The following is a 16,641-nucleotide window of genomic DNA, read 5'->3' on the forward strand; positions in this document are numbered from 1 at the left end:
TTTCTTGAGCAGAAACAGAGAAGTCTGACATAGTTGATGTGAGAATGGATGGTGCTCACTACCAGACAATCCTGGAAGAAAACCTCTTAGTTAGGGGCTGCAAAAGATTTGAAACTTGGGCAGGGGCTCAACTTCCAGCCAGACAACGACCCTAAACATACAGCCAGAGCTACAATGTAATGGTTTAGATCAAAGCATGTTCATGTTTTAGAACGGCCCAGTCAAAGTCCAGACCTTAATCCAGTTAAGAATCTCTGTCAAGACTTGGAAAATTCACGTTCACAGACACACTCCATACAATCAGATGGAGCTTTTTCCAAAAAAAAAAAAAAAAAAACAAACTGGGCAAAAATAAATTTTTGAAAGATGAAACTGGTAGACATATTTCAAAAGACCTGCAGCTTTAACTGCAGTGAATTGCGCTTCTATTAAATAGGGTCTGGATACAAGTACACCCAACAATAGAAGTTCCTTTTTGTCCATGCAAACAAAGATAAAATGGCTTCACAAACACCAACCAGTATTCTGTTAATGCATAAACAGTTTTGGGTTCAGGTTGGTAACATTTTGAAAAACAAAAAATAATTATGACTCAAATCATCCTTTTCCTGCTGGTTGTCAGTGACCTGCAGAAGTCAGGACCAATCTGTTCACCTTTGTGATTTCGCTCCTGAACAAAGAGCTCAGTGCATTTCCATGTATCTTCCTTCCTCGGAGCAACAACACTGGAACACACACACATACTCAAACAGCCTCGTGCCGACTCTGCGGGCATAATTAGAAACATTTGGGATCATTTGCCAAAGGAACACAAGCTCTGATGGGATCCATATGCACAGCTGAATTTAACAGAATATACAGGAAGCCCTATTTATGAGGGGCCATTGATGGCTTCTCACCCAGGAAGATGTGTGTGTGCATTTGCTGCCAAGTGACTTTACATACTAAATGGGTGCTTGAGAATGGATCATCCATAGTCAGTTCACACTCAGTTCAGTGGCTTTTATTTTTGTTTGTGTACATAATGTGAGCCTAATAAGAAGACGCCGTTGAAGAGTCAGTTTTTAGGTCACTGCAGTCATCTTCTTCTCTTGGTGGAAACTTCTGTTGGTGTCCTTAATGGATTTTTTCTTCTTCAATCATGATGTTACCTGAAGGTGAAATCCATCAATGAAACTCATTGTTTGAAATCAGTCATAGTTTGGTAAATGCTGCCATCTAGTGGAGATTAACAATAAGCTTGAACTGTCAAACAGTATGCACTAAGTTTGTAAGATCTACAGGGATTGGACAATGAAACTGAAACACCTGGTTTTAGACCACAATAATTTATTAGTAAAGGTGGACTCATCAGAGAATAATACATGTTTCACATTGTCCACAGCCCAAGATTTGTGCTCCTTGCACCATTGAAACCAACGTTTGGCATTGGCATGAGTGACCAAAGGTTTGGCTATAGCAGCCTGGCCGTGTATATTGACCCTGTGGAGCTCTCGACGGACAGTTCTGGTGGAAACAGGAGAGTTGAGGTGCACATTTAATTCTGCCGTGATTTGGGCAGCCGTGGTTTTATGTTTTTAGGATACAATCCGGGTTAGCACCCGAACATCCCTTTCAGACAGCTTCCTCTTGCATCCACAGTTAATCCTGTTGGATGTGGTTTGTCCTTCTTGGTGGTATGCTGACACTACCCTGGATACCGTGGCTCTTGATACATCACAAAGACTTGCTGTCTTGGTCACAGATGCACCAGCAAGACGTGCACCAACAATTTGTCCTCTTTTGAACTCTGGTATGTCACCCATAATGTTGTGTGCATTTCAATATTTTGAGCAAAACTGTGCTCTTACCCTTCTAATTGAACCTTCACACTCTGCTCTTACTGGTGCAATGTGCAATCAATGAAGACTGGCTACCAGGCTGGTCCAATTTAGCCATGAAACGTCCCACACTAAAATGACAGCTGTTTCAGTTTCATTGTCCAACCCCTGTATGTTAGCAGTTCTATATAATGTGAGAAGTTATGCTAAACTGTGACTGAAGGAGTTGAAGAGGCTGTTGACAATATCACATTAATCAGGACCCTATTACATACCTAGAATCAGGTTCTTCTCTCTTCACACACTCCATTAGGTTCCGGCTAGTATCTACACCTGGCAGATACGACAGGAGCGCAACAGTATAATGCACTCTCCAGCCGAATTTCCTGTCTTCTCACTATCCTCATTGTGCAAAGAAAACAGAAACCACTCAGCTAAATTATAATGAAAGCTATTCTCAGAAAGGCATAAAGCAAGAGGCCACAATAAACAACAGCATACCCTTTTCATTTAAATATGAAAATATAGTAGAGATGCACTGATCAGAGATTTGTGGCTAATTTCAGATTTTTGTAAAAGGCGACACCATTACCCAGGCCCTTGGTTCAAAGTCCACTATCTTACTGCATGGAGTGTGCAGGTTCTCCCCTGTGGATGTGTTGGTTCTCTCCAGGTACTCTGGCTTTCTCCCACAGTCCAAAGAGATGACTGTTAGGTTAATTGGTCTCTCTAAATTGCCCTTAGGTATAAGTGTGTGTGTGCATGTGTGTCCAGGGTGTAGCCTGCCTCTCGCCCGATGATCCATCCATCAGTGGATGGATGGGTGGTTTTGGTAAGATTTTAACCTACTGTTACTGATTTGAGCTGATTCTGATTTCTCTTTAAGTACTAAGATATAAAAACAGTGTTCCAAATATTTTTTTCCAGTCTTCTTGCCATGAGGTATTACAATTAGGTGCAAAGATGATGCCAAACTGTGTGTGTTTGTGTATGTTTAGAAGAGCAGTTTCTGTAAAACAGCAGTTTTAATGATTTACAGTCAATATTTTCAACTAATTATAGAGTGTTAAAAAGGTGATTAGCATGGTTAGCCTTCTTAAATTTAAATAACATTACTTTTGTGTATTCTCTAGAGAATTTAGATCCTCAAATTAACTTTGAGGTTTCTTAAAGTTTGACATTTACAAATTCAGCTTGTTCCATGACAGAGGTTAAAAGGTCAAAATAGTATGGTACAGCAACTTTGCTGTATTTGTTCGGCCTCCCTGTTAGCTGCTCATACTCTCTTGCTCTCTCATAGTGTGAATTGAACCACAGACATGTCTCAACACATCGCAGAAAATAGTTTTCTTTTAAATAGATTCTTAAATCTCTGTGCTTCCTCTGACTTTATTTTAATACCTTACTGACAAGAGGGAACATTCAGTTATCTTACTGTAGAACTAACTTACATATATTTTGTCTTTCTTTTGATGAAAGGTGGTAAGAGGGCCTCGTGGCGCCAACTGTATGGCAGCTTCGCTTCTGTCAGTCATGCTCCAGGGCATGGATGACTGATTGTAACGTAAAGCGCTTTGGTGTGCTTGGACTAGATAAGGTGCTATACAAGTGCAGGCCATGTACCATTCTTTTGATTTGTAGCAAAGCACTTTGGATTGCCTTTTTTATAAAGAGTGGTATATAAATAAACCTGCCTTGGTAGTGTTTTGTTATGGTGCATTTACTGAGCAGAAAAAGACCAAAGAATTCATTTTCATCCTGGCCGGTTTGCGGCCACCTACAATCAAACTTAGCATTGACTGATTCTGGTTACTAGACAAGTTTTCAGTGCATCTCTAAAATATTTCCATATTAATAATTTAGTTGTTTATCAAGATTACCAGTTTGTTCAACCAAAACCATTGGGTGGTGGAACACAATGCTGACCGTCCTGCTGTGTCAACAGAGGTCTGTCAACTGATCAGAGCAGCTTCTCTAAGCCATCAGCGTCCATCACCACCTCCCGCTTCATCAGAAAGCAAGCTGTTGCTTCATAACATTAACCAATGCTGGTGCCATGTCATACTCTACAGATGGCTCAGGCCGGTGAAGTGATCCATGGAAGTCAGAATCCCTGCAGAAACGAGGAGTTAGGGAGGTTGATGTCTGTATTTTTTTCAGAATTAGTGTGTGTTTGTACCTGCCGTCGGGCGACAGAGAGTCAGCCTCACTTCAGGTGGAGAAGTCTTGAAGAGCTGTAACACTTTCTGCACAAGGAGATGAACAGCAATTAATACAGATAATCAGAGTTCACTCATAAGGTATTTCATAAAGGGATATTTCAGTACTTTTGAAGTCAGGTTCCAATGGAAGCCTATAAACAACAGCGGTAGTTTCTGCTATAGATAACTCACTGGCTCTCCTCAGTTAGCTCAAACCTGAATTAGTTAGTCCCGGAGGCTGAATCTCACTGCTGGTCCCACAGGGGCCACACCAAAGAGGATGTGTACCTTCTTAAACCAACTCTTATCTCAGAACATCACAGCGGTTTATACGTAGGTTCATGTATGAACCTTTGAACTCCTCTCACATTTGCATTGTATGGTTATTATAGAAGCCAATGATTGTTTATAGGAGAAATGGAGGTGCCACCAATGATCTTCCTGTGTGCAACACATACTGAAAACAGAACATGTAAACCATCTAATAAAAAAGTTATTTAGAGTAAATTTGTGAAAAAATCAATAAAATAGCTTTCATTTAAACTGCTTATAGAAATTTTGCTTTTTAAAATTGTATACCAATTTTCAATTTATAATCATTAACTCTGACCAGAAATCTGTTAAGTTCCTGTCATGTAACTGTAAAATAGTGAACCCAAATGCAGAGAGGAAACAGATGAACAATAAACACTTATTACTAAAAAATCCAAAACTTACAAAACTAGAATCTTGGGAAAATCTAAAATAATAAATCACGGTGGGAGCAAGAGGACACAGGCTGGTGGCAGCAAAAGGAAGATCTGACACTAACTGAGGAAACCAAGAAGTAGTATTTATTCTTGGGGGCCTTGATTACTGGTGAGTTAATAAGCTGATGAGAGACAGCTGGGGGTAACCAGGAGCTGAGACACTGAGGCAGGATCAGTCATAGGACACCGAACTAATCACTAACATAGTTAACTCTAACAGAAATGGAAATGGATACACAGAAACTAAAAGTACTACTAATCGTGACATTAATAGGATAAACGGAATTCACAACTAACCAGCAAAATAAAGACTGTAAAAAATACAGAATGCTAAAAGACAAAAGCACAAGAAATGTTAAAACTAAGAATAAATATGGAAAGCAAAGAGTGGCAAATGCAAAAATGAAGCAAAACATAAAACCAAAGTCCCAAAGATTATAAAAGTTCCTCTTTTCACATCCCACCTTAATTTCCCATGTAAATAATGATTGGTTTCTTTGTAAATACCAACCCCATGCAAATGTGATGACAGGTATAATTGTTCATTTGTGTTTTTCCTCTTGTTCTGAGCATTGCTCGTTCCAATGGGTGTTGTCAAACAAATCCTTTCCATGCTAGCAAGGAGTACAACCAGCTACCAGGAATCATGATCTCTGACAGTAAGTTGGAAGGCATTCTACATCTTTCATCATCCTTCACTACAAGGGTATAATTAATATATTTATATATTTGTGGTTGTATGTATAACATATACCTTTTGTTGATTAGACAAAGTCCACATGAAACTGAAAAGTGAGCACCCAATTTGTTTATAAAAAATCCTTTAAGTCATTTTCGTATCACTGTTAACGCGGAGACAGAATGGTTCAAATAAATAACTTAAAGTCTCTAATGACATTCACAATCATGACAAGTTTATGTAAAGTGGACTACAGTGATTAAGGTTATTGATGACAACAGTAACTACAACTTAAAAACTACATTTTACACATACTGGATAGGAAAGCTCCTTTAGCGACTGGCCGTTGATAGCTAACAGGACATCCCCCTCCTGGATTCTGCCGCTCTGCTCTGCAGGCTGACCAGGAAAGAGCTGCTTTATCCTGACCAGGCTGCTGAAGTCCTTGGTGGGTGGGTCCAGCTCACACATTAGGAAACTAAATCCCAGGCCATTGACATCCTTGGTCAGAGTCACCTCCAAAATGTTTTCTTGGGGTTTTGGAGGAGGGTGCGGGAAAGTGAAGCAATGATAATAAGATGAAACATTGTGTAGAGATTGGAAAGAAAAAACAAATGTGAGAAAAAGATAGAAGGAACCCAAACAGTGAGGTAAATGAGTGTTAAGAAAAAATGTACAGCCTTAGAATCCAGTCTTTAACGTTGCAGTGCTGAATTTATGTCTCTTCTACTTGGTAGTTTAATGTCTTACCTGCATCAAATAAACACGTACTGAAAATGAACCATGTAGGGCAGTGTTAAAGTCATTAAACATTCACACTGCTTGGCTTTTATATCAGGTGACTGGATATGTTTTACATGTTCCCTTCTCAGGACGTGTTACACACAGGAAGACTATTGGTGGTGCACCGCCACCAATTATTATTATGTGATTATACACTTATGTGTATAATCATTGGCCTCTGCATAGATAACTGCCCAATGTAAACATGATAATGGTTTTATCCTTCACACAATAGGTTTGCATAAACTGCAGTGATGTTTTTCAGACTGGACTTGTTTGAAGAGTGTATATGTCAACTTTGGTCTTAGGTCCTCTCAGAAGAGCCACTAGCTTCAGCCTCCAAGGACAAACTAAACTGGATTTACAGTTAGATTAATTAGAGAGATTTTCTACTGTAGTTACCTACTGCATGTAGCATATTAATAGCTTATAACCTTTTAAGAAAACCTAACATTCAGCTCTGTTCAAGTCTTTACTTGTAGGCATAGAGAAAAAATGTCAGATTATAAGGCAATGACCTTATAATTAGATTTGTTCCTACAGAATAGAGCAACATTTCTAATGTAACTGATATCCCAGCAAAGCTTTGGCAGATATAATTTTATTTGATGGTTGGAACTTATTTAAATGCTAAGTAAGACAGCAATGCCACTGCTAATAAAATATTTTCATCGTCTCCCTTGCATTTACATATACTCTAACTCTTTGTCCACACTTTGCAAAATTGATACTTTTTGTTGCATTTCTTGTATTACCTACATTGTAATAGTATTAGTAGTTTTTATAGCTTGTCGAAACATATCACAACTTTTGGAAAATTTGAGACTAGAACTATCTGACAGGCTGGTTCACCTTATGGCAGGCATTCATTTAGGATCTTGCTGATCAAGTAGTGAACAGACGCTGCATGAAAAAGTCAAATGATTTACACACAGTTGCACTTTTACATTGGCTTTCCATCTATAGAGTATCTATGAAGTTTCAGAAATTTGAATGAGTTCTATATGTCAATTTAAAAATAATACCAGTGTAAAAAAATTAAATAAATAAAGAACTAGCCAGGAATCAATTCCTACCACTGCCTTAATACTGGTTTATGGACCAATATGAGGTGAATGCAATGTGCAAAGTAATTTATTTCTGGCTGTTTGTCTTCTCGAAAAACATCCTTATTAATCTGCAGTTGAACTTTTTGTGCCTCTGTAGGCTTTTAAAGCATGCAGTGCTCAGATGATGCATTTTTCAGGGAATCTGCCTTTAGGTTTCAGAAATATGTTTGTCTTTTTTGACTGGATTCAAATGCTGGCAAAAATATGCTTATTTGACAACAATGAACTCAGTTATTAATGATCAGAGAAATAACCTGTCCTCTGTAGATCTTTCATATTTGTACCTCTCATTACACATATAAACTAGGTTTTGGCAGAGAAAAAACAAAATCGATTTTAACAATGCATCCATAGAGTTTTCCAAAATCTTATTTGTGTTGACTGTACATTCCAGAGGTTTAAAGAAATTGTGACGTAGAGGCCCACTTTGTGCTACCACAGCATTGTTTCTATCACGTGAAACCACAATAACAATTTTTTTCCCACTTCACTGAACTTCAAGCAAGAAAGGTAAATGACTGAGAAGGAATGGCAACAGATATTAAAGACAAGATGAGTTGCAAACAGTTTTGGGAGGATGTTTTTCCTGAAACTTAAATAATTTATTTAGTTGCTTTGTTTTTTTAGTTCGTTTGAGGTATGAAGCTTTCCTGGACTTTGCAGAGGTATTCAGTTTATAAAGGAAAGTCTAATCCTGTGTACTTTCAAAGAAGTCAGTTTAGGAAGACAACTATAGGTGGAGAGGTCAAAGATTAAGGGAAGCCTGGAAAGATTAGGGTCAGTAAGGCAAAGCAACATGAACTGTGATGATGGAAATGTATAAACATTTATAGGCAGTTAAAACCATTCTACCAACTTAGACAGTTAATAACATAGAGTCTTTTGATTTCTTTCCTCCTGGTTCCTCTTCAGTGTTTTGATGTAGCAAACATTTATTAAATACTGCTTAAAATAATTTAGCTGGAAATATTTTTATGAGGAAACCTGATCTTTGTTTTGTTTTTGAGTCATGTCATGAGAAAATGAAAGATTCTAATTTTATAATGGTGCTCCTTGGTCCTTCTACAGGATTTGAAAGAAAAAGTCACATTCGGTTGCATGTCATCAAATGTGCTTAAATAAATAATCATCACCGAATGGTATCACCTATTTAAAAAGCAGAAATTCTGAATGGTTGATGAGGCATACAGATGTGTGTTAACAAAAAAAGCAATCAGCAAAGAGCTTAAACATTATTCACAAGTGCAATCATCCTCCACTGTTCTTCTGACCATTGGTCTGCCCCAGGGCTCAATCCTCAGACCTCTACTGTTCTTACTGTACTTGTTGCCACTGAGTTCAGTCATAGCAAAACACAACCTCCAGTTTCATTTTCATGCAGATGATCTACATGTCTATTTGCCAATTGTCCCCAACAACACAAGTGCATTTGACTCCATACTGAACGGTTTTAAGGACACTAGGGAATGTTTTTCACAGATTTTCCTAAACCTGAATGAAAGTAAAACAGAATGCATTTTTTGTGTTGCTGAAATATTTCCTAATTTTGTTCAAATTCTTGGTACTTTGGCTCCTTATTGTAGACCTGTGGTGAGAAATTTGGAAGTAATATTTGACGATTGTTTGAAATTTGACAAACAGATTGATTGTGTTGTAAGAGCCAGCTTCTTTTAGCTTCAACTTCTAACTAATGTTAAGTCCTTTCTGAGTCAAAAGGACCTCAAAAAGGCTATGCAGGCTTTCATTAGCTCCAGTATTGACTATTGCCATGCACTTTATGTTGGAAAAAAAACAGGGTTCCCTCAATTGACTCCAACTGGTCCCGAACGGTCGCCTGCTAACACTAAGAGACACAATCACATTGCACCTATACTTTAATCCCTCCACTTTCTTCCAGTGTGCTTTAGAGTTGATTTTAAACTTTTAACGTCTGTTTTTAAAGCTGTTAATGGCATTGCACTTTCTTATCTATGTGACTTTTTACGATTACATAATCCAGTCAGACCAACATCTTCTGGAAGTCCCCAGGTCAAAGTCCAAAAAGTAGGCTGACTGTTCATTTGCTGTAAATTTATTGATTGATTGATTTAAAACAGTTGACAAACTTCCAAGGAGCATACTCATTCTAGTGTCAGGTGATAGAATTTTCAAATAATCCTCTGAGTTACATCTTAGACTGTACAGGTCCCACCTGGCTGGTTAAATATTAAAGTTCATTAAAGTACATTTTGAAAAAGACTGAACAATTTGTTTGGGAACATTGCCTGCAGAAAGCTAATTTAGGTTTGTAAAGCTGCATCTGAATGAATCACACAACTTCTGGAACAATGTCCTTTGGACAGATGAAACCAAAGTAGATGTTTGGACCTAATAGACAGCACCTTGTGAGGTGAAATACAAATGCATCAAAATGACTGTCAAGCTCTGTAGTGACAGAGTAATGATTTGGAGTCACGGTGTATTTTGGAGCCACAAGTCCATGGCACCTTTCTGTAATACACTTGACCACGAACTCAGCTGTATACCACAGCATTCTCCCTGGCTCAGTCAAAGTCCAGAACTCAATCTGAACTTTGCAGTGGGATCCTAAGAGAGCTGTGCTGAAATGTTTGCCCACAAACCTCAATCAACTGAAGCAACAATGAAAATAAGAAATATGAGTGTATTGCTAGTCATGGAACATTTTTAATGACTTCAAACTTTTTTATGATGTGGAATTCATTCTACCAGTCCCAACATGCATTGAAATGTTTACCATCAGTGACGAAACTGTAGTCTCTGGAGCGGTCAGACCTTGTGCTTGTGGCAGAGGTGAGGGATGAGGAGCTGTTGAGTCTTAGATGGCTAGTGGCTTGACTGACTCTCTGATTGGATATTGAGCTGCCAGTGTCAGCAATCACAGAAACTTTAGGCAGGTTGATTGACTCCCTTTCCACAACAAAGTAGACCACCTGTAAGATGGGAAAAGAGCACATTTATGTGGGATGAAGTAAAAGAAGTGAGTGATGGTGTTTCCACTGAATTACTTTGTAATCAGGTGTTTGTTTTTAGCACTGCCTTTTGAATGAAAAGTGATACAGATGAGCAAGCAATTAATAGCCCTCATACATAATTTTTTGTATTTATAGAGTTATGCCAAAATCTGGTGTAAACCTGGGACTTTTGGACACTTGGACTTTTTAGCAAAAGAGTAGGGCAGCACACATTGGAACACAGGTCACAAAGAAATGCTGTATCAGGGCTAATATTGTGCATCACTTTTTGATAGATCCCATTTGGAACTTCTGATTTCTTTTTGCACTCAAATCTAGGTCCGTTTGTGCTAAATGAGGCCCAATATGCCTTTTCTAAACATATTAGGCCACTTTAGCAAAAACTGGCTGAGAATAGGCACAGTCACAACCCTGTTCTCCAAGGCATTTTGTTTGGAGGAGTACTGGGTGCCAGCAATAATCTTGGCATGAGCAAAGTAAAGGCTGTGTCTGCATTCTCAGCCCAATGTCGAGCTTGTTTCTGGTGTGCGTGGGACGCCACCAGGCCTGGTTGTCCCGGATATTCATGGTCAGGATCTCAAGGTGTAGTACTGGAGAGAAGGGTGTCTGAGCCCTTATCATAGCCTTATCATTGCTTTTTGTCGACGTTGTGGTTCTCTCTACATCCTCAGGCCATAACCTTCAGCAGGCACTGGAGCAGTCCGAAGCCAACTCTGAACTGGCCAAGGATGAGAATCAGTTTCTTTAAGTCTGAGGCAATGATTCTCAACTGACAAAACACGAAATGTTTTCTACAGGTTGGGGTCAGCCTTTGCCTCAAGCGTAGAAGTTTAAGTATTTTGGTTCACGGGTTATGGTAGGATGTAGCAAGAGATGGACAGGCGGATTGGAGCTTCTTTGCAGTAATGCAGGTATTGCAAAGCCTGTTGTGATGAAGAAAGAGCCGAGCCAGAAACCGACCCATCTACACTCTAATCCCCACCCATGGTAATTAGATATTGGTCATGACCAAAAGAAAGAGATCCTGGATTCAATTGGCTGAAATGAGCTCCTTCTGTAGGATGGCTGGGCTCACCCTTACATATAGGGTGAGGAGTTGAAAACCTGGACCAGACAATAATGATTACATTGGAGAAAGAGCCATGGTATCAAAATCCCCAGGGCCAGTATATTATATATATATATATATATATAAGTACTTTGATTACATGCAGTGCTTTACCTCCCCAGTTTTACCCAGACATTCCACAGCCTGCTGGTAGGTGAAGCCATGAAAGTTAATCCCATCAACTTCCAAAATTCTATCACCTGTAAATTTAAAATATATGAAGATGAATAAATAATCAGATTTTTATATTCTTATACAAAAGTATATTTTTTATTTCACATGAGGTTTTACACAGTTTTATATGCGTGCAGTCCAAATAATGTATTTAATATTAAATTCACAGTTCTTCAGAGTTTGATATTAAAATATTGACTTAATTTGTTATTGTTTATCTCAATGTCAAAAGTGCAGTGCATTCCAAAAGTGTTCATACTTTTAAACCTTTTCACTTTTTTATGTTAGAACTAACAACTTAAATGTATTTTATTGTGAATGTATGGGTCATACAGACTACTGGAAAAGACACATGTAATGACTCTGATACATGACTTTCATATTTATTTTTACAGGCATCCCACCAGAGTCAGTATTCTGGAAAACCAGCTTCCCAGTCTCCGCTGAAGAAATGCATCCCCACAGCATGATGCTGCCAACACCATAATTTACACTGTGGATGGTTTGTTCAAGGTATTGTGTTTTATTATTTTTTCATCAAAACTTTTTTAATGTGTCCTGTCCAGCAGAGTAGCACTCCGATTACCAACAAAGAGGAGCCAGCCGGAAGTGCGCAGTGGTGACCAAGAGCACTGCCAAGCGCAACACCCAGAAGAAAAATACATCGCACAAAGAATGGCACCTGATCAATACGCCCAAACACCCCTGGACCCACAGCACAAAACCAAGAGGGCACCCAGTCCTCTACGGCCCAAGGGAAAGACGCCAGCCTGGCAAAGCAAGGAGCGGCACAGAAAGGCCAAAGCTCACACCGTGAAAAAACCGCACCTCTTCCCAGAGGCAGAACCACCAACATCCAGGCCAGCCAATCAACAATGATAAAATCAAGCCAAGCAACAGCAACACACACATCTTTCCATACATCCATAGGGACATGGTAAAAACCACAAATCTCAGGTGCACACCATCCACTAATAACCACCCAGCAGACAAGCCCACCCCAGTTCAAGGCCAAGAAGCCCGATTTAACAACAGAGCCCAGCAATGCCCACCCTGCCGCATCCACATACGACAGCCAGAGCAGGACCACATAGGACCACGACCACAGCATGCCATATAGCGGAAGACTAGATGCAGCAAAACAAAAGCCATGCACAAAGCCTACACCACGCAAAAGCACCCCCACCAACCTCCCAAACATAAGGCCTCCCTCGCAGAGTGCACCTCTGTAAAAAGAAGACCCACAACATCCACACCCAAGTACACCCCCCCGACATCTGTACACCAGCAGGAAGCAGCCCTGCGAGAAAACCAACACCGAAGCCCACAAAAGGCAAAAAGACAACAAAGCCAGAACCACAACCCACCGAAAAGTCGAGGCCACTCCACCCCAGAAACAACTCCGGTCAGCCAGTCCGCCCAAACCATGCAAACCCCTTTGACCCCTCCTCCGAACAGAACTGGAAGCGAGAATCGTCAGGATCCGGAACCGATACAAGGAACCATAATCCGAACCAGAACCAGCAACCTAAATAAAGGCCAAGCCCACCAAAGGCTGCTCACACACACCCACCCCAACATTCAGACTATTCCTAGTACAGATAGGACATTACACACCCAGGCTGACTTCGCAACCCCCCACCCACCACCAGCAGGATTCCGTCCTTAACAGAGGGAGCACCTGCAATGAGATGGTAAAAAAAAAATCCCCTCTGCCAGCTTAAGAGGCACACCAAATACATTGAAGGCCTCCAGGCCAGGGATGGCCTGGCCCAAAATCCCAGACACATAATGGCTAACTAGTGTTTCAAATGTAGGTCAAATAGTTCGATTTTGCTCTCATCTGACCAGAGCACATTCTTTCACATGTTTGCTGTATCCCTTACATGGCTTGTGGCAAACTGCAAATGGGATTTTATTAACAATTTCAACAATGTTTTTATTCTTGCCACTTTTCCATAATGAGATGTCCATAATGTCATGTCGAAAGATTCTGTCACTCTGGATCTCTTCTGCTCCTTCAAATGATTGCTTTGTTAGTCTGGCCTGTCTGTGAAGTTGGACCGCCATGCCCTACTAGGTTTACAGATGTGCCATATTCCCTCCATTTTCAGCTGTTGTATTGTGTGAGATGCTCAATGCCTGTGTCACTGTTTTTGAAACCTAACCACTCTTTAAACGTTTCCATAACTTGCGTTCCTTGGTCTTTATGATGCTGTTTGTTCACAAATGTTTTCTAAAGAATCTGAGGCCTTCACAGAACAGTTGTATTTACGCTGTCATACACACGGTTGGACTCTGACTAGTAATAAGGGCAACTTGTAAAAGCAAATGGTTGCTGGATTGCATTTAGGTGTACAAGAGTATAAAGGGGGCTGAATACAAATGAATTTCAGATTTATATTTGCCAAACAAAATTGAAAGCCATGTACCATTTTCTTTCATAATTATGTACTACTTTTTGTTGGTATTTAAAATAAAATCCTAATAATAAACACTGAAGTTTGAGGGTGTAATGTGACAAACTGAAAAAGTTCGTAAGACATGAATGTTTTTGCAAGGCACGCTAAATAGTGTTGAATATAAACACAATGATTGCCTAATCTTAACCACATATACATTTTCTACATTGCAATATTTGAAACTGAAGAGTAATACCTGTGTATAAACGTCCATCTCTCTCTGCAGCCCCTCCGGGAACAAGGTTCTTGATGTAGATTCCTCCATTTTGAAGGTTTGTGTTTACTCCACCCTAAATAGTTGAGTTAAGATATTCTTACATTTGCGATTAGTTAAGTCAATGTATTTATTTAGCACTAAATAAAAAGTGCTTCACACAATTGCAAGTTTAAGAATTGCATTAATGTATACCACATAAAAGTAATGAAAAAGCTTCACAAAAAAAATTTATTTTATTTGATGATGAACCTAAATATGTTTTTCATTTTATTCCTATTAAGCATTTAAAGATGAACTAATGTTTTTTAAAGACAGGTTTCTGTTTCCAACTTGGTTACATTTGTACTTTATTGTACTTTAGATGTACTTAACCACCGTTGTCTAACAGATATAAATCAACCTTTTAGGTTTGTAAAACTTTGTTTGATACTTGTTTTTACTTTTAATAAATATCTAATAAGTCATTTATGAATAATACTATATTTTCCTTCTAATTTGAAAAGATTAAATAACTATAATCTTCACATATTTTGCGATCCAAAGCGATATAAACATATTTTGTTGATGTAAATATCTGTGTCATGGTATGGCTCAGTTTGGCTGAGGTCATCAGTGTGGATGAGCTAACTTGTCATTCCTATCTGATCCTGTCAGAATGTAGATGTTAAGATGTCAGCTTAACCAAGATATCAGCTTAAATGGAAGAGTCTTTGTGGGCCATTGCTTCAATTAGGTACTATAGTCACGTGTTCATTGTCAGTGTTTAAAACACATTAGTTTCAACAGGAAAACTTGCTATTGGTTGAAAACATTCAAAACTCACAGAGATGCTGATGCCCAAATTTCCTGATATCTTCCTTAGCTCCACGTTGATCTCCTCTTGCCTCACACAGTTTAGAGACGGAGACAGGGAGCAACCTTCCTGAGACAAATAAAATATGAGGACCTTGTCATTATATTGTGCATTATTCCATGTAGTAAGCATTAAGAATAAACAGTCTAAGGATCAAATATCATTATGTTATACAGCCAGAAAGCCTAACAATCTTGAAAGTATGAAATGCAAAAATCAGATGAACAGCTTATGAGGGGCCGTTAAAGTCAAAGAGGCGAGACTGAGATGGGTTGGACATGTAGTGAGTACATTGATATTAGGATGCTGGAACTGCCAGACAGGAGGCCTAGAGTTAGACCAAAAAGGTTTTATATATGGAGTGAAAGAGGACATGAAGGTAGTGGATGCGAGAGAAAAAGATGTAGAAGATAGGGTTAAATGTAGACAGATGACTCACTGTGGCAACCCATGAAAGGGAAAAGCCAACAGAAAATTAAGAAATAAGAGCAAATGAACCCTGACAAGTGATGTTCAGCAAAGTGAGATTATGTCTCTTTGCTGGCAAACAAACATAAACTCTTCAAACTGGATCCAAGGGTGTTATACAATCATCGATCATATGCACTGAGTTAAGTACGGATGAATCACTGTTTGTGTACCCGGTATTCATTCATATAAAGGGAAATTAAGGTATAAGCATTGCTTGACTTTCTCTCTAAGGCCTGCAGAAGCAAACGCTGTTCCAGAGAATTCCCTGCAGAGACGCTGTCTCTACGAAGCCGAGGGGAGCAGTTTTCCAAGTCTGGAAAGAGGACAACAGAGACCGCATCACCATGGTAACGTGCAGCTTGGTCGGCCCGACAGCGAGCCCCCCCCCAATACCCCAACAGCTTCGGATGTTAGCTGAAGCTAACCTTCGTTCAAAGTGGATGTTTCGTCAAACTTTGTTGTCGCCTGGACAACTCCCCAGCATGGTTCATACGAGGTTATGGTTTGGGCAGAGTAATAGAGAAAGATTTATGATCTGAACGTTTTTCATTATGTGAAGTTTGCTTTTGTTTTTTGTTGAACTCAGCTATCTTAGTGCTAGCAGGCTATCTGCAGCACACGTGCTCAGTTTTGTGTTCTTTGTTTGTGTGTTTTTAAAGTTAAGACAAACTTTACTTGGAGGGTGATTTTAACACAGAAGATTGATAATAACGCGCCGTCTGCGCTTATGCATTTTAACCCTTTTTATTAACGGTGTTTTAAAGGTGTGTGCTTGATTCTGGTGCTAAGCTATCAGCTTCTTTTGTTAGGTTTAACTGCTAACAGCTAATGAAACACCATTAAGTCCAATTTCTCCAGAAAGATTTGGCTATTTTCCAAAATATTCCCTTAATAATATTTCCCTAAACATTATTTTACTAAACTTGATAACTAAGTAACACAAGTAAGCCCATTTCTCAAAGATTTGGTTCTTATTCAAAATATTTCTTTAAATATTATTTTAATAAATAAAAGCAGCTAAT

General features: G+C 39.1%; 1 protein-coding gene across 4 annotated transcripts in view; it reads right to left on the reverse strand.

The window, feature by feature from the left end:
• Positions 1–987: 987 nt before the first annotated feature.
• frmpd2 (FERM and PDZ domain containing 2) overlaps positions 988–16,641 on the reverse strand; it is a 44,306-nt gene continuing 28,652 nt past the window's right edge. The window contains exons 22-30 of one of the 4 annotated variants that reach the window (XM_047376149.1): positions 15,119–15,217; positions 14,275–14,368; positions 11,557–11,642; positions 10,097–10,292; positions 5,765–5,979; positions 4,000–4,066; positions 3,701–3,933; positions 2,096–2,217; positions 988–1,151 (exon numbers count right to left, since the gene is read on the reverse strand). In XM_047376149.1, coding sequence (XP_047232105.1) covers positions 3,887–3,933; positions 4,000–4,066; positions 5,765–5,979; positions 10,097–10,292; positions 11,557–11,642; positions 14,275–14,368; positions 15,119–15,217 — 804 coding nt within the window. In that variant the 3' untranslated portion in view covers positions 988–1,151; positions 2,096–2,217; positions 3,701–3,886. Of the gene's footprint in view, positions 1,152–2,095; positions 2,223–3,700; positions 3,934–3,999; positions 4,067–4,105; positions 5,101–5,764; positions 5,980–10,096; positions 10,293–11,556; positions 11,643–14,274; positions 14,369–15,118; positions 15,218–16,641 lie in introns of those variants that run through there. The other 3 variants (XM_047376150.1, XM_047376152.1, XM_047376151.1) reach the window with 3 other exon arrangements.

This window comes from Girardinichthys multiradiatus, chromosome 10 (assembly GCF_021462225.1).
Source record: "Girardinichthys multiradiatus isolate DD_20200921_A chromosome 10, DD_fGirMul_XY1, whole genome shotgun sequence".
NCBI classification, from domain to species: Eukaryota; Metazoa; Chordata; class Actinopteri; order Cyprinodontiformes; family Goodeidae; genus Girardinichthys; species Girardinichthys multiradiatus.